Raw genomic sequence first — 23,349 nt, 5'->3', positions numbered from 1 at the left:
CACACACACACACACACACACACACACACACACACACACACACACACGTGCACGCACGCACGCGTGCACACATGCACATAGGCACACACAGACACACACACTTTTTTCTTTTTTTTGGGGGGGGGGAAGTATGATGGAGTTTGAGTTTGTGAAGTAATCTGGGAAGGGAAGAGGACTGGAGTGTCCATTTTGGGGATCTTAGACTTGTGGCATCTATTGAGCCCAGGTGGTTCCTTGTCTTTCACTAAAAGGAAAAACAACTGTCCAGTCACTGAGCCCTTGCCACCCTTGGCCCCAGCTCAGTGCTGCTTCTGGGTTGTGGATGTAGGAAGCAGACCATGCCCTGGGCATAGTGCCCGGTGGGCAGTACGCATCCAGGTCTGTGTGTAACCGTGAAGGCCTAAGATCCAGGCTCTTTCACCTTACCTTCTCCTGCTGCCCACCTGTCTGAGCCTCTTTCCACGTCTGTTGAATAAGTGTACTAAGTCCTTCTTGTCTGGGCCTCATGCTGTGTGTGGTCAGTGGCCATGGCTACTTTCCTATGTGCTGGCTAACCGGTTCTAGGGCACATAACATTGGTGCCTCTAGAGAGACTTACTTTAGGATGCCTGAAGGGCCAGAATCCTAATGGTAGGATTAAGGTGATGGCAGGGAGGGATTTGAGGCTGGGCATGGAGACTTTCATGCTTCCTCATGACCAACTCTCACCCCTCAGGGTGAGGGTCCCTATCACCATGGCTACCCCGAGCTGTTTTTTCCTCTCACCTTACACCCATTCCTTCTAGTTTGAATAATTTTCTTTTGGTAAAGAGGCTCTTCACTCTCTGCTGCTTGAGGTTCTGTTTTAAGTATGGAGCCACATGAAGGGGGTATCCAGGCCTTGGGACACTAGCTGCCAGGGTTCCCCACTATCCCGTCATCCACGAGCAGGGTCCCTTTGGAAAGCCAGCTATTTCTTTGAGACAGGGTCTTCTTACATGGTCTCCGGGAATCTTGAGAGTGTATCACCCAAGACAAAAGCTGTGCTCGGGTGGCCATGGCTGTTGTTACAGCCTCAAGCAGGCTTTCTATGGTAGGCTGACTTCTATTGCCAACAATGCCATACCATAGGCATGGTCAGTTTTAAATGAGCAATGTGTATTTTGGCTTATGATTCTGGGAGTTAAGTGTCTGCATCTCATGACGCTCTTCTTGCTGGCAGAGTCCTGAGGAGGTAAAGCAACCACAAAGCAAAGGGAGTACATGTATGCTTCCTCCTCCATCTCCCTCCCCCACTCTCTCTCCTTTCCTTTTCTCCTCTCTCCCCTCCCTGCTCTAGCTCACCTGATCAGGCTATCAGGATTCAACCATAGTGCCTTCATCCTAATGACGTTACCTAATCGTAGTCTAATCCTAAAGGCCTCAACTCTAAACACCGTAGTTATCAAGACTCTGCCTTCTTGGGCTAGAAAGATGGCTCAGTTGGTAAAGTTCTTACTGCTTAAAGTGTGAAGACCTGAGTTCAGATCCTTAGTACTTATGCAAAAAAGCCAGGTGTGCCTGTGAAAAGCTGTAACCCCACCACTGAGTTGACAAGAAGACCCCTGTGGACCACGGTGGAGACAGTGAGCTCCACTGGCCAGTCAGTCTGGCCAAATTGGTGAGCTCTAGGTTCAGTGAGAGACCCTGTCTAAAAAACCAATAATTAAATAAGGGAGTGCCACCTACACACATAGCCAACACTACCTGGTCTTAGTGGGCTGTCATGAGGTTGGCAAGGGTCTGATTGGAGGATCTGGGAGGAGCTAGGACGAAAGGGAGAGGATACCATATTTCACTGTGTAAGCATGTGAAATTCTCAAAGAAAATCTTTTAAAAGATAAGGTGGAGGCTGTCGAGATGGCTCAGTGGGAAAGAACACTTGCCACCATGACTAGTGACCTGAGTGCAGTCCCTGGGTCCCACATGGAGGAAAGAAAGAACCGACACTTGTCGGTTGAAAGTAGTTCTCTGATTCACTATGGCAGGTGCTTGCATGTGCATGTATGCATGTGTGTGCAGACACGTGCGCACACACATACACACACACAGATACACACACAGACACACAATAAGGTGGAGAGGTATAGAGGATATTATTGGATATCAGCCTGTGGCCTCTAGAAGCACACATGCATGTACACAATTTTTTATGCTTTTACTACCTCACAATGGGAGTCAGATTTTAGCACACAATCCCTGGGGAGACATACTCCACCCATACTGACACTACAGCAAAGCCATTAGAGTCCGGTCCAGCCAATTTCTCCTGTTTAACAGACTGGCTTGACTGAGCACAAACACCCTATCCTCACCACTGTTACTAGTAGTTATGGTGTGAATTTTGGACATTGGATTCCCAGCCCAAGGGCCTTTCACTCACCAGATTTTGGTGTGATCAAAATGGAGGCCATTTTTTGTGTCATCATCTCCACAGAGGGGTCACAACACAACAAGAGTGCTTAGGTTCTCAGAAAATCTGAAATCCATAGCCCAGGCCCAGAGAGAGCACCTGGCTCCTTAGTGCCCCACACACATGCTAATGCCTCTCTCTTTCATGCCTTCTAGTGTCCGCCAGGACTTCGATGTCCCCACCAGCCATCTCATCGGAGCTCACGGATACTGCACGCAGGTCAGGAGGCAGTGGGGCCCACAGAGGGAAGCCAGCTAGCCTCCCTGTCCTCAGTTACTTCCTTCGTTCTTCATCTCAAACACCCTCCAAGCAGCTTACATGAGCCCGCCTCTTCTGGGCCTCACTGTCATGGAGACCCGGGAAGAGAGCTCAGCTTGCTTTCTGGTTTAGCTTGTTTCCTGCTGACTGGTATTCTTAGAGGAACAGGGATTCAGAAGGGGTGGAACATAAGTCCCACTTAAGTGCTGAACTGCACAGAGCCCAGGGTGTTGAAACATGCCCCAGCGTGGCTGGGAACCCTGGGCAACAGTATACATCGAGTACACTTGCAGACGACGTTGCCTTTGCAACCGCCCTTCCCTCTGTATCTTTACAAAAAAGCCCTGTTGGGGACCAGAGAGACCCTGACCTCGCTTGTCATTGATACTCCCTGTCAGGTAATGCCAGTAAAGAGCATCACGAGCCTCTCTAGTCTGCATGAAGGCAGCTTCCTTTCTCAAGACCTCTAAGAATGGCCTTAGGGGTCATATTCACATGTTGTCTTTGGGTATGCAGGAGCCAGAACTCACCGTCTTCTGCCCCAGCTGGGGAACCAGTTGTTCTGGGGTTTTGACTCACTTGTGTCTAACCCTGGAAACCTACCTTGGTCCCATGCAAGGACAGGTTTGAGGTCTGTGGTGTAACAGACACCCACAGAAGGCTGAGGGGTTGGCTTCTGGCCTCCCAGGAAGAAAGCCACAGAGAATGTCTGCTCTTCTGGCTTGTCTGATGGCCTTGCTCTCCTTCTGGGCTCCTTTTTTTTCCCCAAGGGAGCTTATGCTTGTTGAAGGGGTAGAGAATGGAGCTGCTAAGGTGGAGGGGGGCAGATGAGACTAGACCAGCGTCATCCAGGCCTGGGTTCGAGCCTGTTCTCACCACACTCACAGAAGGAGGTGAGGTGTCTTCCTCCTTTCCTGAGCTCGAGTTTCCTTCCTGTGGAAGAGGCATCTGGCCCAGTCCATGGCTACCAAGCTTGTGGGTCAGGCTCTGACTCAGGCTGGGCTGGGGCTAGGGCTTCTTTATTTTCTTCTTGTTCTTTTGAGACTGTGTCTTGCTATGTAACCCATGCTGGCCTTGCATTCCAGACCCTCCAGTCTCACCCTCCTTAAGTGCTGGGATTACAGCCATGCACCCCCTCACCCCAGCCCCGTGGAGGCCGAATTTCTAAAAATGCCCCTGAGGAGGAACAGTCCAGAGTACACGCTTTGAGTAGCAATAGGCTGGATGGTGACTAAGCTTTGCTACAGCAAGGTCCCCTCACCTAAGCGCAGCAGGAGCTACGTGCTGCTCCTATCTCAAGAAGACTTCCTGCCGAGAGAAATGTTTTAAACACTTCCCAGATGGAAGAGCAGGAGGAGCCTTTCTTCTCATTGAAAACCAGATGGAAAAACTTTCCAAAAAAAAAAAACCCACCCCCCGCACCCCCCACCCCCCACAAACCCAAGACAGTGCCTTTCTTAGTAACCTGTGACCTGAGGTACAGTATCTCAGAACAGTTATTTCCTTTGAATTATTTTGTCATTTCCCCTTCAAGGACACAATGAGGCCCTTTACTGTCTCTTTCTAATGAAGGCCCCTTGGCGGCCATCAGTGGAGGCCTAACTGTCACTGGGGCAGGGGTGTTTGTGTCATTTACCAGAACATCAGCTTTACAATTCAAGAGAAAACACTTCTGTGAACTCTGCTCTGCAGAGCATAGGTTGGATAGAGGTGGCAACGCCATGCCTGTGGCCCAGGAGACAGCTGTGTGCTTGCTTGCCTCGCTGGCAATGCTAGCCTTCCCGGGGAGAATAACACAGAGGGACAGCTTGTCTGAATGCTAAGGATGGATTAATCAGAGTCCATCCCCAAAGAGTTCTCGGAAGCTGACACCTTTCAGCCAGAGTGTCTCGGCAGAATTGCCACCAGGGTAGCAAGGGTGGCACAGGTGCTGCACTCAGCAGATGTCAAGCTGCATGGCCAGGACAAGTCCTGTCTCATCCATCAGACTCAGTTTGTTTATCCCTAACCATTGATGATGGGATGTAGGTGTGTCCAGCCTCAGTGATCCACTGCAGTGCAGCTTCTAGACATGGAGACTCCTGGAGATGCCATCCAGCTACTGACAAGTCCAGGTCTGAGGTTACACATTTGATGCTTGGCTAGGTGTGAGGCGTGAGCCACAGGTCCATTGGATACCTGCTATCCAAGGCAAGCTCAACACAACCTTCTCTCTGCCCCTGCCCTTCTCTTGTCCCACCCTACCTTCCTCAGCATCCCCATAAGACCTTAGTCAGACCAGGGCACCTCCTTGGTACTACCGTGTGCAGGGTTGGCTGGCTTCCTGGCTATGGGATGTGCTGAGTCCTGTGAGATGTTATCATCGAGGGAAGCTGGGTAAAGGGTACACAGGAACTCTCTGGACTATTTTTGCCACTTCCATGGAGTCTAATGTCATTTTGAACTTTAAAATGCTTATTTTTGAAAACACTATTTTTCAAGACCCTCCCGGAAGTCAGTCTCCAACAAAGCTGTTGTCACTTAGTTATGTGACTGTGTGTCTATGTGTCTATGCACACATTTTTATGCCCTACTCATATCCTACATTAGGTTTCTACCTCACAGGTACATCCTTGTCTTCCCTAGCTGGCCCGGAGCATGGAGCTGTGTTGTAGCCTTTCTAAGGTCCCCGCAGCACTGACTTAGGACAGGCTCCTGTGTACAGTCTTTGTTTAAGGAATGCTCGCAGCTAGATTGTTGAGTCCTTCCTCCAAGTGCTTTGATGGAAGCAGTTGACAGATTTCCCCCCATCAAAGCCTGTGGAAAAATCAAGTCTCTACTGTCCCAGCTCTGCATTCTGTTTCGCACCTTCTTTGGTTTCTTTCCTCCTCCACCCTTTTTCCCTTGTTCTCAGCCTCCCTCCGCCCTCCCAAGGCTGATTTCAGAGATCTGACGCAGCTTCCCCTTCTCTCATCAACAGGAACTTGTCAATCTTCTCCTGACCGGGAGAGCTGTGTCCAATGTTTTCAATGATGTGGTGGAGCTGGACTCAGGCGACGGGAACATCACGCTCCTCCGAGGCATCGGGGCACGCAGTGACATCGGTTTCTTATCTCTCTTTGAACACTACAATGTGTGCCAGGTACCCAAATGCCCTCCAGAACCCCAGCAGCCGTATTCCCTGGACCCACGAGATGGGCGACATGGAGGAAGGGAAGCTGGGCTCTGGTTCCCAAAGCTGGCTGGAGTTCAGGTCCAGCCTGAATATCGAGCAGCCTAGGAGAAATATGCCCTTGCTGCCTATGCCACAGACATTTCAGACTCAAAGAGCAGATTCTAGGAAAGCTGAAAAGAACTTATAAGGGTTCATAACGTAGCTGACCATCAGAGTGGCTACCTCTGGTGTGTGTGTGTGTGTGTGTGTGTGCATGTGTGCGCCTTGTATTCATGTGTATGTGCAGTGGGTTGAGGGAGGGAGGAGCTTGATGCCTTAGACCTTGCATTACTTTCTTAGGGCTGCTGCAACAAGAGAGGTGCTTTTGTTCATAGTCCTAGACCCCAGTGCTCCCAGACCAAAGTGTGAGCTGGTTGTGCTCCCTCTGAAGGCCACAGAGAGAACCTGTTCATGTCTCCCTTGACTTGTGGCACATTTCAGCAATCTGTGGTGTTCCTTGGCTTATAAATGCAGAATTCCAGGCCATGCCTGCACTGTCACTTGGCTGCTTGCTCCCTGCGTCTTTATTTTTGAGGCCCTCAGTTGGATGATGGGCACGCTGCTCCAGTATGACCTCATCTTAAGCAGTGGCATGCACAGGAACCCCTTCCTATTCAGAGACACTTAGAGCTTACATGTCCTTTGAGGGGACACAGCCTAGTTCCTACAGCTTCATTCGGCCTGTTTGCTGGGTGTGGTCCCTCTGCCTCCTGTCTTGCTGGGAAAGAGCACTTGTAAAGGCCCAGGCTTTAAGAGAACGTGGTGAGGCACTGTGACTGTGCCATGGCTGGCCAGGGGTGCTCTTAATCAGACCTGCTGCCTCAACTGGATTCAGACCTTCTTAGAACTCCCTCTTAGTGGCTCTAGAACACTGTTCCGTGGCTGGGGATGTGAGGACCACAGTCCTGAGGTTAACGGGAGACTGCTGATACCACTCAGATACCAAGAGGGCACAGATGAGGCTTGATCATGCTCACAAACTGGAAGCAGAGTCTCACCGTATGTGCTCCTAGAGTGTTGGGTAAATGACTTTGCAGGGTGGGAAGGGGCTGAGAGTTTTGTCCCACTTTTCCTGTGTGACTGGTTATTTAGGTGTACTTCCCTTGTTCATTGACCATGTGATTTGCCTCTTCCTGACCCCCTATCTGAATGACACCCAAGTTCACAGAATGCAGATTGTGGGTCCTAATTGCCTGGAGAGGAGAGTTCCTCTTTGGTTGTGTTGCTGTCAGGAGTAAGGCAACAGTTTGCCTATGTGGCCAAGGAGAAGCACCAAGAGCTTGTAAAGCTCTAATACACTCTAGCCTGACAATCCAGGATAAGCTTGACTGTTTTTATAGAGTCCAGGCGAAGTATGAGCCCTGATGTCTTCCTATGGTCCAGGCTGCCTGGGAACAAATAACCTATTTTGATTTGATCAGTACAGAGCAAATGGTGAGAAAAACAGTCAAGATCATTCTTCCTTCAGAATGAAGTGACTGTTGGAGAAACATGGGCCTAGTGGTTGTTTTCTTGTAGATTCCTTGAACCTACATGGGCCATTTGCTGGTCAAGCTTGGGAGTATTGTCCCGTGTGGGTAATAGACACTGTCCTGTGCTGTACCATGATAAGCCCACTAAAGAAGGGATTCTAGATATGCTCACTCTTTCTCTCAAGAAGTCATCAAGGCTGGGTCTTGGCCTCTCCTACTCCTAAAGACCCAGAAAGGGCCTGGCAGCCTTCACCTTCTTAATACTACCTCTCTTCCCCATGACACTAGGGCCTTCTATCAGTCATTCTCAAGGAAGCTGAACTCTCAAGGTCTGAACTGAGACAAATTCTTGGCCTAGCTGGCCCCATTTACTGGATAGCATTAACATAGCCACGAAGAAGACCCAGGATTTGAGTATCATTGATCCTAAATACTGCTACTTCCCAGCCTGTCCCTTCACGAAGGCAGTGTAATCTTTAAAAACATAGATGCAATCACACCATTCTGTGCTCAGAAGTGAAAGGCTCTTCACTTTGCAGGACTATCACGAGCTAAGTTGTGTCTCCTAAAATTCAGATGTGAAGTCCTGACCCCAGAACCCTGAGCGGGACTGTATTTGGTGATGGTATTTAAGAAGGTGATTAAGTTAGAATGAGGTCACCAGGATGTCCCTAATCCACAAAACAGCGTCATCATAAGAAGAGATTAGTGAGTAGACACAGACGTGAGACACAGAGCGGCAGTCAACCAGAAGCTGGAGAGAGCTATCCCTGGCAAGAAGTCCAGATGACACCTTGATTTCAGAATGCACCAGAATTTTGAGAAAATAAGTTTATGTTGTTTAAGCCACACATTCTGTGGTCTTTGCTGTTCTGGCCTGAGCACAAATCGCTAATACAGAGATTAAAATCCCAAGTTTGCGTGACCATGGGCCCTCCCAGAGATGTTCCTTCCCTCTTCATTTGGCCCCAGATGCTAGGCCTCTAGCTACACCCACCTCTTTAGGATTGTTCCTCCCTCTGGGCCCCTGTGTTTGCTGACCCCTCCACCTGCCCTGCCTGACCCACTCTTCAAGTTTTGCCTTAGTGTCACTTTCTGAAAGGGAAGTCTTTGTCACCTCCATCCTCCCTCTAACTTAGCAGAGTTCTCTCACCTTCCCTCCAAGCACCTGATTCCTTCGCAGGCCTTTCCTTGATCTAAGCATCATATTTTATTGCCTCTAAGATGGACGCTTTCTCACATTTCAGCCCTTCTGAAATGATAGCACACTGTTCTAGGTAGTGGTGTGTCACACTCGGTCAGCGGCTGCCTCTGTTGGTCACAGGACACATGGTGGTGACTGGGGAGTGAGGTGTGGCACATCTGTACTCGTTTGATTTCTCTCTGCTGTCTTCACTGATCTCATTTTCTCTAGCACTGTGTCCCCATAGTCTTTTGTGTTGCCGAAGGGAAAGTGGAATTACATCAAATGAACGTTACCGTCATAGACAGGAAGGTAATTCTGCTTGTGGTCAAGTGCTGACCCTTGAGAACAAGTGCTTGAACGCAGCAGTCCTTACTGCCTGGAGCCGGTCACCACTGCTGTAAGAGGTTAAGATCCAGATTTTAAAGAAACACCCCTGAGAATGAGCAAGACGGCTCAGCAGGTAAAGCACTTGTCGCCAACCCTCCTGACCTGAGTTTGAGTCCTGGAACCCATGTGGTAGAAGGAAGGTACTGAGCCCCCTAGCTGTCCTCTGATCTTCACACATATATGTACTCACACACATATACAAAATAACTAAACTACCCCTAAAAATTCATATGTGGGTGCAGTGACCTATTGAGAAATAAACAAAAGCCAACTGAAAACCACTGTGGTCATCTTTTGAAAGCTTAGAAAGGTGATTGGGTATACTGCACACACACGCACACAAATAAAAAACATTCTTGAGAAAGACAATGCAAAATCCAAAAGGATACTTTTCAAAAATAAAAATAAAAAACATGAAAATACCAAGGACTAAACATAACCAAGGTAATACAAGATTTCTAGATAATTTTCTGAAATACATAAAAGATCAGAGTAACGTATCGAGTCAGTGGTGAGATTCAGAGTGATAAAGATGCTACTTTCCCTAAACTGAAAATTAAAAATCCCAAACTGGACTAAGACGTAACTCTGTGTAGAGCACTAGCCTAGCACACTTGAAATACTAGATTAAGACCCCAGCTCATCAAGGGAAGAAAATCCCAAAGGGTTTGCAGAATAGTTTATCTAAGAAAAAACAAGTGTCCAGGAGGAGCCGGGCAGTTGGAAACACATAGCGGTGTTTGCAGCCACCAACACAATGAAGCCCACAGTAATCAAACACAGGCATAAGAATAGACAAATGGATCGATGAAAACACACGCAAACACGCGCACACACCCACAATAGTTAGATTGCAAGCTTATAGAGAAAGAGTAAGTTCACTTAATATAAACTATTTCAGGAGACCTAGGCATGTGATATACGCCTGTTATCCTAGCTCTAAGGAATCTAGAATTTTAAGGCCAGCCTGGGCTACATGTGGAGTTCTTGTCTCCATACAACAACATACAAACAACTACCCCCAGAAAACAAAGACTAAAAATATCCCGAACAACAAAAACCCAGAGAATGTTGTGGCAGTTCATTTTGATAAAACTCTAGACATCTGCCAGTCATTTGTCAAGTACACAGGTGAAAAGTTGCTCCCGTCACACCACCCTAACAGTCAAGGTTAGATCAGCTTCACAGTTTGAATGAGAGCGACAAGAACGAGATGTGAAAGGCACAGAGCCTTGTGAGGCTGTGGAGGGAGCTGGCCTTTCTGGCCATAGCTGGTGGAGGGAGACTTTGACATGATACAGCACATTAAAAGACAGGCTCTTTGACCTCAGAATGTTGACTCTGGAAGCTATTCCCCTGAGAATTAATACACCCCAAAGCACACTTGTGACTCATTTGCATGTTCAGAATCAGAGCATTGTTATAGCCGTTCTTATTAACTTAGATGGTGTTTGTCAACTCACAGCATAGATGTATCCTTGTTGGTGTGAAAAAAAATTGAATGGCATTAAGTAAAAATCTCAGGCTCGTTTACAGAGCACAGGTTTGCCATAATCGCCTGAGCTTATTCCTCAGCAGTAAAAGTAAGTTTAAAAGTTCAGAACAATAAAAGCAAACAAATAAAAACAACCTACTAAAGTGTATCATGGTCCAGAAGAGCCTGGCCCTCACTGAGGAAATGGCACACCCAGCTCCCTAAGACCCCTAAGGAAGTTTCTCTGGAAAATGTCTCCTCGTGGAAAAGCCTTGTGAATGAGTGCACTCACTTATAAGCCCTCTGGGCAGCTGTTTGGCTCTTAATCTTTTGACTGTTGTTTATAAATGGCAAACTGCCCTCTGTCCCTCATTTGGAAAATTCAGGAGTTGATGGCGCCCAGGCCTGCCCATGGCTGGCTTGAGGCACTTTCCTTGCCTGTTGTGAGTGAGCACAGAGCCAGGCGATGTCTCCCAAGAAAAGGCTCTTCTGAGCACAGAAAGGAAGCTAAGCCTATAGAAGGGTTAGGCAGGGGTCAGGCATGGCCAAATGCCCCGTATCTCAGGTGGAGCAAGCTTGTTGTCCAGCCGAGTGTTGCACACGGCTGAGTGGAGAGGGGCTTTATTGTAGATAGGAAAGCAACCAGTACTTGGTGAATGTGGTCCCTACACTCCACTTAATAGGCAAGTCCTTCATGGGGGACGTGAGCACAGCCCCTTTATCCCAGGCCCCTGTAGCTCAGCGTTACCCCTGAGGTGGGAGCTGCCTCTCCACACTTCTGTGGTGGGCCCTAGAGCAAGTGTGCCCTTCTCCCTATTGGAAAAATAGCTTAATTCTTTCCTTAATCCACAATGGAGACTGTAAACATCTGTGCAGCAAATATCTCATCTCCTGGGGGTGACTGGATTAGGCAGGACCAACTCAACATTGCTGAATAACCTGGTAGACATGGTGCTGGGCACTCACAGAAGTGTATTATAGTGGGTCGCCTGCCCAAGGGCTCGGAGCAGTTATCTCTTTGCAGGAAGCGTCGTGCCAGTGTTCTGGGTGGTAGTCTCTGTTCGGTTCCTATACACCCTTAGCCAGCCATGAGAGTCCTTGGCTAGCAGTCACCAGAGCCTATTTGTTCCATGTTCTGGTGCTGCCCCAACCTCATCCTCCAGGCTTTCTTTACCAAGTACCCTGCTGTACCCTGAACTTGTCAGCCGTTCACCCATAGACTGCTCACTCAGACCCTCCCCTCCTGCCTCCCCAGGGCTCCCAGTCCTACCTGTCTTGAAGGCACAATTCTAGTTGAAGTCCAGTACTATTCCCGAGGATCTCCAGTTTTCAACCATTTGCTGGCACACTGGGCGGTCTCTTGGTAGTGGTACCTGTGTTGAGCAGTGTCACAAGGCAAATGACACACTCTGGTGCTGTGGTTGAGAGGGCAGTTGCTTGGTGACATGCCCCTGGGAACTGGAAGGAGCCAATGATAACCTGTTCTGTGACTGGGAAATTGAGGTGATAAAGCTTTCAGAATGGAGGGCAAAGAATGGGAAGGCCCAGGGATTGGTGGGCTGAGTGACTGAGGAGCTCAGCATAAAGCAGGAGGCCATGGCTGAGCTACACACAAGCGAGGTGTGTGAGAGACTGGAGTAGAAGAGAGAGTTAGATGACTGGGTTGTGGCATGGATGTTACCTGGAACCAATGGGCGTGTCTTGTGTGTGTAGAAGGCTTGTGTGAGGTCCCTGTGATCCCTGCTGTGGTCAACTCTAGGAGATAGACTTGTGATCTAGGCAGCAGGAAGGGTTTCTAGCGTCACACCAAGGATCTCTGGGAAGCAAGCCTCACCTCAGCTGGTCAGCATGTTCCTTCAGGTCTTTCTGTCCTTTAGGTTGGCTGCTTCCTGAAGACACCAAGGTTCCCCATCTGGGTGGTCTGCAGTGAGAGTCACTTCAGCATCCTCTTCAGCCTACGGCCAGAGCTCTTGTGTGACTGGAGGTCTGAGCGGCTCTTTGACCTATATTACTATGACGGCTTGGCCAACCAGCAGGAGGAGATACGGCTGACTGTTGGTGAGACACCCTAACACATATCTTCAGGGAGCTTCCAGGCGGCTCCAGAACCAGCCTTAACATACTTTCTTGGGATAATCATGGGTGGCCAGAGAGTGATGCTAGCCTGACTGTCCTGCAAGAGAGGGCCCTGGGCCCTGAGCACTTGTTGGCACTGAGAATGGAAGATGAAGTGAAGGCCACGTGCAAGTGCCCTGAAAGCTATGCGGATATGTTTGGATTTGCTTTTAAGGCAACAGGGAGTCATAGGAGGTTTTAGGGTAGAGGAATAATGAGACCACAATTGCTTTTAGAGAAAATATTTTGGTAAGTGAAGTAAGGCATGGGTTCGGTGAAGACTGGAGGTAAGAGGCCAGTGCACTGTCTTGGTAAGAATCAATGACCAAGAAGCAGGGAGGATCCAGTCAAGATGAAGATGGGTCCATCATACCCAAGAGTTGGGGTGGGGCCCCAGAGTTGCTCATACTGGCCGCAGGGTCAGTGCGTATCCCTGAGATGACATAGTGCTTTTCCCTCTTCCTTCCTAGATACCACCCAGACTGCCTCAGAGGATAGCTGCCGTGACCTTGTCCCTCCTCTCGAGCTCTGTATCAGAACCAAGTGAGTGGGGCTGCCTCTAACTTCAAACAACTCACCCCAAGAGGCCAGGATGTGCATTGATTGGGGATATTAAGCCTGTAGACAGAAAGACAAACAGCTTCCTGGGTGGCCTGATTTAGAAGGCTGTGGTCAGGTAATACCATGCAGCTGATTAGACATTGGCCGGGGGGCTTATACTTATGCAGGTATCTCCACTGGGTGAGTGTGCTGACTTTTCAGGAGCTGAAGAACTGAATAGAGTTGGGAGAAGGGATGGGATAGCTAGGGCGTGATGGGATGTGGGTGACCACAATGTACCTCCCTACCCTGTGTGGTAGGGCCACTCACAACACTGAGCATGGATTCTCCTGTCTCTGAGACACTCGTGGGAGGGGACTCCTTGACACGTCATCCAGACTTTGCATTTAGGGGAGGCTGCGGCCTAGGCTTGAGTTGGGAAAAGCCCATCCCTTTCTTCCTAGGCTTTGTTTGCTCCAGGCTGGGCCATGCTCTGTAGGGCCTGTGGGCTGTATCTCTAGTCGCTAGTCGAAGCCTCTGGTTCATTCAGGCAGCTCTTCTCAAAGTCTGAAGTGATGACTTGGAGACCTCAGTGTGTAATAGGGAAGCAGGGAGGAGCGTCTCGGGAGGGAGACAAGGTTCTGGATGCTTTTCCAGGGATGTAGTGCATGTTGTGTGGTTCTGAGCTTGCGTTCAGAAGCCAGGCTGCAGGCTGGCTGTGAGGCACTGGACTTCACCTATCTGACTTACTTTGTCATCTGTAAAGTGGGGACAGTGGCAGCCTGGAGCCCAGGTGGATCTTACTAAATGCTTTCTAGCATTAGCTCTCACTGTCACTGTCCTTGGCACTTGGGACTCGGGATTGTGTCAGGAGGAATCTGTTTCCCAGCTGGGGCCAGAGTCACAGCCTGGCCCTGAGATGCTGAGCACCTGAGATACATGCGGCAGGCCTGGAGTCCAGGCCTGCAACCCCTTGTAGATAAACAAGCCTTTGAGCAGGACTGAGGACAGGAGCAAGGACTGCCTTGGCACCATGGAGGCATCAGGAAGGGGAAGTGGGAGGGCTGCAGGCACATCCTCCTTGTGCCAGTTCCCTGCCCTCCCCCACAGGGATACAGCATTCCTGCAGGGTCATAGGCTGGCTGCTTTCATCAGAGGATTAGGGGCACATGCGGGTCGCTGTCCTTTCAAGTACAAAGGGCCACTCATTCAAGGTGATGAGTGAAGGTTTTGAAGGGGAAAGGAGGTGATCCTGGCTTTGGCACCTATGGAGGCCAGCAGAGTATGCCACAGGGTGACCCTTCTGAAGGAGAAGGGCCACAAGTGGCCCCTAGACATAGCTTCTGTCCCTTCCAGACTGAGATGCTCCTTGAGATCTCTTCTTGGCTTTATCCTTGTACCCCTCCCACTAATAGTACCCCTTAGTCCTTCACTGCCCTCCCTTGGCAATAGATGGCTCCTGATTGACCTAGCAGCCCCCCACCAAGTTCAGCCTTGACTGGCTTTCTGAGCTCAGTCTGATGGGCAGTTATTTGAGAATGGCTCAGAGTTTTGGCCTACCTTGAGGGTAGCCTCTTGCCTGAGATGGCTGGCACGGAGCATGATTTGTGATCATCATCATCATGGAGGGTGGGCTTGGATCTGTTCTGTTGGTGCTCCCTGTCCTGGGCTCGGATGGGACAGAGCCATGGCATCTTCAGAAGTACTTCTCAGTGTCTGTAACAGAGAGAAACAGGGCTATTTGTACAGCATACAACTAGTTAGGGTTCCAGACATCAGGCCTAGGGACTCTTAGGGGTCCCAGACACCATCCATCCCCGGGATGGCTAGGGGAAGCCCATGTGGATTCTGGATTACTCACTGGGGAGTCTTACCCCAGAGCTTAAGTCCTAGGCTTGTAGACATTAGCTTCCTTTGAAGAATATGTTAGAAGTGGAATCTCCAGGCCAACCAGACCCTCTGTGGTGAGGCCTGAGGATGTGAACTCCTACGCAGCAGTTACTGGTTGCTGGGGCTACCACAGCCCTAGGACCACTTTAGAAAACATTCATTCATTCATGTTTACAGTGTGTGTGTGTGTGTGTGTGTGTGTGTGTGTGTGTGTGTGCTATGAAGGCCAGAAGAAAGCAGCAGGTATCCTCTCTATCTACCCACCCAGCACCTAGTATCTTTGAGGTAGAGTCTCTTGATGAACTTGGGTTTCATGTTTTGTTGGATAGTCTAGGCCAGCAAGCCCCAGCAATACATATGTGAGACACCTGGCTTATTCCCTGGGTGCTGAGATTTGAACTCTGGTCTTCATTATTTCCAGCAATCACTCTTAACTGTGGAAGCATCTCTCTAGGCCCTACTTTTGAGAATGTTCTACTGATGGGTAAGGGCCTGCCTGGCTCTTTCCATGTACAGCTGCCTTCTGAGCCTGCCTTGGCATGTCAGTTGCCAAGGGAAGTACCAAGCCTGTCTGTATGATTGCCAGAGGCCAGGGAACTTTCTTCACAACACCAGGACTTTGCCTGTTCTGTGTTCTCAGTGCATTCACCATGGTGGGCCTACGTAGCCAGTTACCATGGGAGTACTTTCCCAGAGTTTTTCCCAGAATTATTCCCGGAAGGCTGAGGGGGTGAATGAAGAATGGAGTGGCTGGGTCCCTGTCCCCTTGATTCATCAGATAACAAGCCACTATAATGAAAAACAGCAGGCCAGGAATCCTAGACCAAGGAGTTGAATTACAAAGGCTTTGGCTTTTGTTTTTGCTACAGATTCTCAAGCAGCTTAAAGGAAGAACTTGGGAAAGTAGCCTCTGAGGTCACTGTGGGGACCTGCTGGCATGGCCTTGGCTATGAGGGTGAGGTGAGAGGGCAAACCCTGCTGCCTATGGACCTGCTTTAGTGTATACATGGCACCATAGTCCATACTCAGGTCACACTCTGTGCCAAACCCAGAGTCAGATTTCACATACTTGGTGAGATGCCGCCGAGCGTTAAAGCCTCCTGTCCATGTATAAGGAGAATAGCTAGCTGGAGACCTGGTGGGTGGAGTTTCCTTCTCAACATGACAAGGCTCATGGAAGCTCTGTCTTGATTCTTTAGAAGAAACAGCTGGATAAGAATTAGTTCTCACTCTCAGAGAGTTCAATCAAATGGAAATCAAATTCAGAAACAACCATGATCAATTCCTGGGAAAGATAACCTCTTATCCTTAAGCCCAGCCTTGCTGCCCTTGGGAATCATGACCCACCCTATAGGACGTACCTACCACATACCTGGCCATCTGGTAATATGCTTAGTCCATAGAGGCGTGCCCAACATCCCCCCAATAGCCCTTTCTTTCATAGATGAGAAGGTGAAGGTTTCCCACATGGCAGTCTGCCGAGTTACCTTGAATCACCAGCAGCTTGGACCCTCACTGTCCCAGCCGGGTGGTAGGTCACTGAGCGGACAGTGTGATTTCCTGCCATCTGGCTCTGCCGCACAGGCCCAGACTCTGGGTTCTGCCTTCAGAGAACAGCATCCCGATTAGAAACATCACTAGGTCCCTGTGCTGTCCTTGTTATTTGTTATGACACACATCTCAGCCCCACAGAGTCTCTTGTTACCTTTGCTGTGTCAGGAATGTGGGGTCCATCTCTTTGCCCTCCTCCTGTTGTTCTGAAGCGACGTCAGCCGAACCAGACTCTTTGGGGGTCATTTCCAACAGCACCCGCTGACCTCTCCCAGGCTTCCATCCTCACTGGAGTGAGAGAAAAATGAAACCCTTGTCAACAGGCCAGAGAGCAGAGGAAAGAGCTCATAACTGGGCCTGGGGCTAGGGTCCAGATGTTTCTGTTTGGAGGCTCAGATGAGAAATGCAAACTAGTTCCAGACTGGGTCAGTGTCTCTGAGGCCTGGAGAGTGTTCACCTTCCACAGGGATGTTCTACCCATCTAAGTACCCCTTTCCCTGCTGATGCCCTGGCCTGGGATCCCCATTCACAGTGCCCCGTAACCACAGAGGGAGCTCTCCCTGGAACCCACTGTCTATGTCACACACCCTTCTGATATGCTGTGGTCCACACATTCCCACTCTGCCCTGGCTTGTCTCATCGTTTAGGTTGTCCTCCTGAACTTAATCCTGCCCAGCTGTCAGCCGTCATTTCCTCTTTCCCGAGCCACTGTAAGCTAGAACATAGAACCACAGGTGGACTCCTGACCTTCAGGGGCTCTGAACATGCAGGGGAAGGTGGGCAGGAGTAGGATTCACAGGGGGAGAAGGCTTGGAGGGGAGGCCCGGACAGTGTGTTGAGTTGTGTAACGAGTGATATTGAAAGACCCAGATTTCCCTGCTGAAGATCTGGGAGGGCTTCAGAGCAGGTGTGTGAGGGGGGAGCTGGGGTGGGTGGAGGAGTGTCCTCACACCTCAACTCTGGGCAACAGGTATTATCAGTCTTCCTGAGCCTACCACAAATGCTGAGAACCACCTCCAAACCAGATCTCTTCTGCAAGTGGCCTGAGTCTGAGCCTAGAGAAGCGTGAGTGGGCCAGGAGGAGGACTGGCTAAGGCTGCAGGTGGCAGGCAGCATGCTGGGCTAACTCTAGAGCCACCTCTGATTGGGAATGGCCCGAGTGCAAGGACAGAAACATGCACAAAAGCTGTTTGTCTGGAAAATCAAGGCCAGCAAACGGATCCCTGGATGTGTCTGAGCGGTTTGGAGCCTTCTTTTTGCAGTTGTTGGCCCCATGTGGGATCCTCTCCTATATGAAGTACATCAGGTTTAGCAGTGGTCTGAATGAGTTCAGGCTGGAGCTGGCTGTGCTGTAGTTACTGACCTGAGGCTGGGGGAGTGGATACATGCATGCCATGGCCTTCTCTGTGATATTGCTATTGACTTTGAGCTCAAAGCTCAACTACTAGGTTAGCGGTCCTTGGTGGAGCGGTTTTTCACCTTTGGGGTTATTTGGCAGTCTTGGAATACTTTCAGCATTTATAGTCAGGAAGAGGGCACAAAATGTCCTACAGTGAACAGAATACCTCCCACAGCAGAATTATCCAGTGGCAAGGTGGTTTGAAGTGTACTGCATGAGTTACTGCCGATGACAGCCTGGACCGCTGACTCCCGCACTCCATTCAAGCACCCCTCCATCTCACCTGCTCACTCCCCACTTCTTCATCTCACCGTTCGTTCACTTCCCCGCAGTCCCTCACTGCCGCTGCCACACTGTAAACATTCATCTTACTCTAGACCATTCGGATCAGCCGTCATCTCCGCCCTCCCAGCATTTCAGATGCCCATTGTCTCCTGTCCCATAGCAAAGTGCTTCTCTCCACTGTCTTTTCACCTGTGGGTCAGCATGGGAGAGCTAGCTGCCCTATGAATGGCTTCAAACCCAAACACAGACCTAGCAACCTGCCAGTGAGGCTCCAGGACTGTCGTGATACTGATGTTATTTAGTGGTGGGTGAATGTGGCTCACCCTGTACTAAAACCGGGAGCCCTTGGGAGAGCCTTCAGCCTGCAAGTGGAGAAGGTAGGGTCTAGGCGTTGAGACTCTCTGAAGAGGGTGGCTGTGTAGTCCCTGGGGACCAGGCTGAGGGTGGATCTCTTTTGCTACTTTGTGCCCCCCTTCATTACCATTTTGGGAATCTTAACCACTGAGCCATCTCTTCAGGCCCTTAAGATGTGTTCTTGGTACCCAAGACGTTGATGCTTATATATAAATCTTACTAGAATAATAAAAGTTTACTTAATGGTGCTCCTCAAAACAGCAAAGACGAATAGGAAATGATAATTAAACATTTCAAAAAGAAATACTGAATCCTGACTAACTTAGTAGCTGCAGTAGACCAGCCCTACCTTTCAGAGTCTGGGATCAGCACGTCTCCACCTGTATCTGCTCAAGGTACCAGTCAGAGCAGGGTCCGTTTCCCCTCTGATAGACCTATGCTGTCTCCCCTGGAACTTCATGAGATTCCCTTAAATCTTACCTACAGAAGACTACTCACATAATAGTTAACTTGTCAATTTACATCAAGTTGCCTAGCAGGATGGTGGCCATGTCTACCCCTCAGACAGTGAAGACAGATGCTACGGCTCAGCTGTGTTCCATCCAAGCAGATGTGTCCTATCTAAGTGACCAAACCTGATAGAGTCCCCTAGATCTACCTGACACACTAGAAGCTTGGGAAAGGGTCTCAAGCAACAGAGATCACTGAGCCACCTGGCTCTCCGTCATCTAGTAGGTCAAGATTAACCCTTGGGATTCCACATTGGTGGTTAGGAAGGAGTGCGGGCAGCGATGATGGCATTGGTGTTCAACTCCCAGCACGGAGTAGGCTGGAAAATGGATCTTACAAAAGTGGCTCTCAAAAGATCTCCTTTTGAATTGTTTCTGAGTACTGTGACCAAAACAGGAGTCAATGCCTCTCCTGCAGGAAGCCAAGGGTTGACTGCCGAAAAGCCGCATGTCCCTATAGGGGTGAGGTCTTTCAGCATTGCTGGGTGCCATCAAATGACACCAAAGAGAACACCAAATTTTGGGAACAGCTCCTCAAATTAACATTTATGCCTGCCTATGCTGGCTTTCCCCACACGCCCTGTCTAGTCCTTTAAGCAGATTGGTTTTTACAGAATTTTCAGACACCCAGCTTTTCTGGAACACTGATTAGGGTATACATTAGGACAGCATTCTGTCTTGTACATTCACACACCTTCAGAGGTTTGGGAAGTATATCTTGTCCTTGTTGTCCCCTGGTGGGGCTAGAACGTGATGTGAATTGTTCCTTTGTGACTGTGTGCAGCTACTATCTTCCATACCAAAGCATTCCATGGGAGAAAGAGAATTTGCAGGTAAGATTTGTTGTCATTTTTTTTCAAATGACAAGAAATCTGCTTGTTTCTTTGATGAGAAATGGGATGGTGTAAAGCCTAGAAAATATGAAACAGGGGAAATATAATTTATAAATCTACCAAGGAGCTGCTCATAACCTACAGGAAAGCGAGTTAGAAGATGGGGAGTGTGAATTCTGCTACCTCTGGGAAAGTGTAATTTTCAGTCTAAAAACTAGAGATCTTGAGGCAGTAGTGTGGAGAGCTGAAGAAGACAGAGCCCTGAGGAAGAAAATGGGGGTTGAGCTGGAAGATGGGCTAATAAGAGTGAGGGACACTGGGTCCAGGATGAACCATTCAGTTGTTGTTCTGCATGGATAGGGAGACTCCAAGGCTACCTGAGAGTATAAAAATCCCAAGCTGCTTAAATCCCTTCTTTAAAATACCATATAGTGTTCACATGCGGCTACACGTCTTTCTGTATGGTTTAGTCTCTGGGGACTTATAATATCTGATATGCAAGCACTTGTTATACTGTATTGTTTACAGAATAATGACAGGAAAAGTCAGGCTTACATGCTTACTATAGATTTGTTCTTGGCTTGGGGGATGGGGGTTGTCACTATTGTTTCTTGATCTGTATAGATGGTTGAGCTGTGGATGGGAAACCAGTGTGCTTTCGTTGTGTTCTTGGTGCTAGGACCACAGTACCTAACAAACAACTTAAAGGAAAGAGATTTCACTTGGTTCGTGGTTTCTGAGTGTTCAGCCTGTCCTGGTGGGGAGGGCTTGTGTTTTACTGGTGGGAAGATGTGTCAGAGGATGTTTAAATGTTTACAGCATGGTAGACAGGAAAACTGAGTCTGACAGGAGACAGAGGTTGGGTATCATCACCAGAGACCTTCTTCCAGTGACCTCACTTCCTAAAAGTTCCCCGACTGTCACCACCAAGCAGGAAACAAGAATTCAAACCATGAACCTGTGGGGGACCTTTCAGATTCCAGCCACATCTCTGTGAGTAAGGCCTCTTGCTTCCAGTCATTCTGCTGGGAAATACTGCACTGTAACTCTGAGTGGATCTGTTTTCTCTCTTGCTGAAGTTCCAGTCTTGGGATTTTGGGCTTCCTCAGAGAGATGCTGAGTTAAAACAAGAACAGCTTCTCTTTCCCCCTTGCCTGTGGCAGTTAGGATTTTGACTCAACGTTTTGAAACCATAATGTTTGTTCCCTCTCTAAACTTCATACACTGCAAAACACTGTTAAGCCCCAGTCTGCTGCTCTGTCTATAGTGCTGCCTCGCCACACTCTGCTTCATCTTGTCTTAGAATCTTTACGTAGGCAGGCTACCCGTAGTGGTAGACTTGCCTAATTCTCTTTCTGCAATACATATGATTCCCCTCGGTTGTTTAGAAAATTAGCTCTACAGGTCATAGGAACCCCTCTGGCCTCACCTACAGTAACTGTTCCATCGGATCTGAGATCCCAGCACTTGTCTTTTTAATTCTTCTTACAGCTTTATAAATTAGTTCCTTTATAAATTTGTTCCTGCAGCACTCACGGCGCTCCCTAGCTTCCTGTGGCCCACAGAGCAATGCCCCGGTCTGCTGTCAGCTGTCCGGTCTCCCCTGCATCTTTCTCTTCACCTTTATTGCTCATCTCCTGCACCATGGACATCCCAGAATATCTATTTCCCTGGTCCTACACAGGTGTCACTGAAGGGCCACTGCCAGACACGGCTGGACAAGAGCTGGGTCTGGATGTACTTGGATGAGTTAAATCATTCGAGAGCTGTAGCATCAGAGCCAGACACAGTCAGCTATGGCACAGAGGACAAGTTCCCTGCCATCTGTGTCTTCCCTGTTGTTACCAGGGTCCTTGGAGTCTTTTCTGCATGCCATATAGGTATTTAGGTTGGATGAGAGCACGGAGAGCAGGTGGACAGGGTGGGGTCCTCAAAGCCTACTTCCTGGGTCCCTGAAGCTCTAACACTCTCCTGTCACTCTCTCTATAGGTGGAAGGGGGCATCCGTGAACTGGAATGGCTCAGACCCCATCTTGTGACCCTTGGATACGTGGAGTTCTATGGCTTCAACATTCATCACTGGGATGACCCCTGGACCCCTGGTCTTAGGGTCAAGTCTCTTAGAGGTGTCACCCTGCCTGAGTTTGCATGGCCACAGAGGCATGCCAGGTCTTCCAGTTCCTTCCATGAAGGGCTGTGGTAGGGTTCTGGGCACTGCTGAGGTTCCCTCCTGGCCCAGCTGTGACTGCCAAAGGACAGGAAGGAGGCCACCAGAGACTCCGCTGCCTTTCGTTTGGATCCTTCCTGGATAGCCCTCTCTCCAAGGGTTATCACTGGTGTCACTGGCCTTGGGGACTCTGGAGTCTTGTTACTGCAGCTTCCATAAAGCAAAAGTCAAGCCTATAACCAGGGTGAAGACTGCGGTTCATTGGTGTGATTCACAGGTCTGCTCTCATCATGGCTAAGATGCGACAGGGAGGTGGAGGCTCAGGACACCGACGGGCAAAGTATCTCCTAGCCAAGATGTGAGGCCAAGCCCAGCCTTTTGTCCCAGAGATGCTCTTGTCTGGGTCCCCAGGTCCCTCAGTTATCCACAGGAGCAGCATAGTCTAAGATACAAGCTACCAAGAGTTGAAGGTCTGGAGAGCCCAATTCTGGGACGACCTGGTTCTCTTGTGAGGCCACATGAGGCTGGGGTGGGCCTAGAAGGAGACTGGGATGGGCAGGGGTAGAAAGATACCCAGGGAATGACTTCTTACCCAAGTGAGCAAGAAAGATGGGGACAAGCAAAGGGATCAAGTGTTGACTTCCCTGTGGCTGTTGGGGAGAACTGACTGCCATCATGAGTGGGCAGGGTTTGGAAGTACTCACATTGCAGAATGAGGAGAGAGGTTGGATGGGGAAATGATATGTTCTGAGTTTCACTTACCACTTACCAGAGGAGAGGTGTATCTCCTCTGGCTTTCATCACGGAACATGATAAAGCAGCAATGGTAGCTAGGGAAGAACGCCTGGAGGTACTGGATGGTTCAGAGCCAGAGTCCAGGGCTGCTTGCAGCAGTTCACGAGAGGTACCTCAGGGTAAAGCTCCAGACTTCAGAGACCCTGTCATATGGCTATCCAGGTAGAAACTAGGACCAAAATAATGGGAAAGCTTTGAGGTGCCTCTACCCTTAGCCCGGCAGCCCATCTTTGTCCTCCGTGTGTCCCCATGGGGTGTAGGAGCCTAGCTGCTTTAGGCTGTGCCCTCTGCAGTAAGAAGTCCCCTTGCTGTAAGAAGAAATCCCCTCCTTTAAGGACTTAGGGATTTGGTGGGGACAACTACAGAGCTTGTCTTGTGTTCCTGTGGGTAGGGCACATGGTGCGTCCTAACTGCAGATCTTTGGAGAGGCAGGGAGGAGTCAACCATGCCATAGGAGAAGCAGAGGGCGGGAAGGGCTGTGTCCTGCACCAGGTTCCCCTGGGGCTCACTG

The 23,349-nt window shown here is 49.4% G+C and overlaps 1 protein-coding gene across 1 annotated transcript in view; it reads left to right on the top strand.

Annotated features, from left to right (window-relative positions):
• The window catches only part of Mindy4 (MINDY lysine 48 deubiquitinase 4), a 99,585-nt gene extending 77,306 nt beyond the window's left edge, over positions 1–22,279 (top strand). The window contains exons 11-15 of the mRNA XM_028758410.1: positions 2,587–2,650; positions 5,649–5,810; positions 12,279–12,459; positions 12,987–13,059; positions 21,867–22,279. Of these exons, the coding sequence (XP_028614243.1) occupies positions 2,587–2,650; positions 5,649–5,810; positions 12,279–12,459; positions 12,987–13,059; positions 21,867–21,915 (529 nt within the window). The 3' untranslated portion in view covers positions 21,916–22,279. The remainder of the gene's footprint in view (positions 1–2,586; positions 2,651–5,648; positions 5,811–12,278; positions 12,460–12,986; positions 13,060–21,866) is intronic.
• The last annotated feature ends 1,070 nt before the right edge of the window (positions 22,280–23,349 follow it).

Source organism: Grammomys surdaster, unplaced genomic scaffold (assembly GCF_004785775.1).
Source record: "Grammomys surdaster isolate TR1022 unplaced genomic scaffold, NIH_TR_1.0 126197, whole genome shotgun sequence".
Lineage (NCBI taxonomy): Eukaryota > Metazoa > Chordata > Mammalia > Rodentia > Muridae > Grammomys > Grammomys surdaster.
Note: the sequence above shows the minus strand (reverse complement) of the source record. Positions and strands in the feature narration are given on the sequence as shown.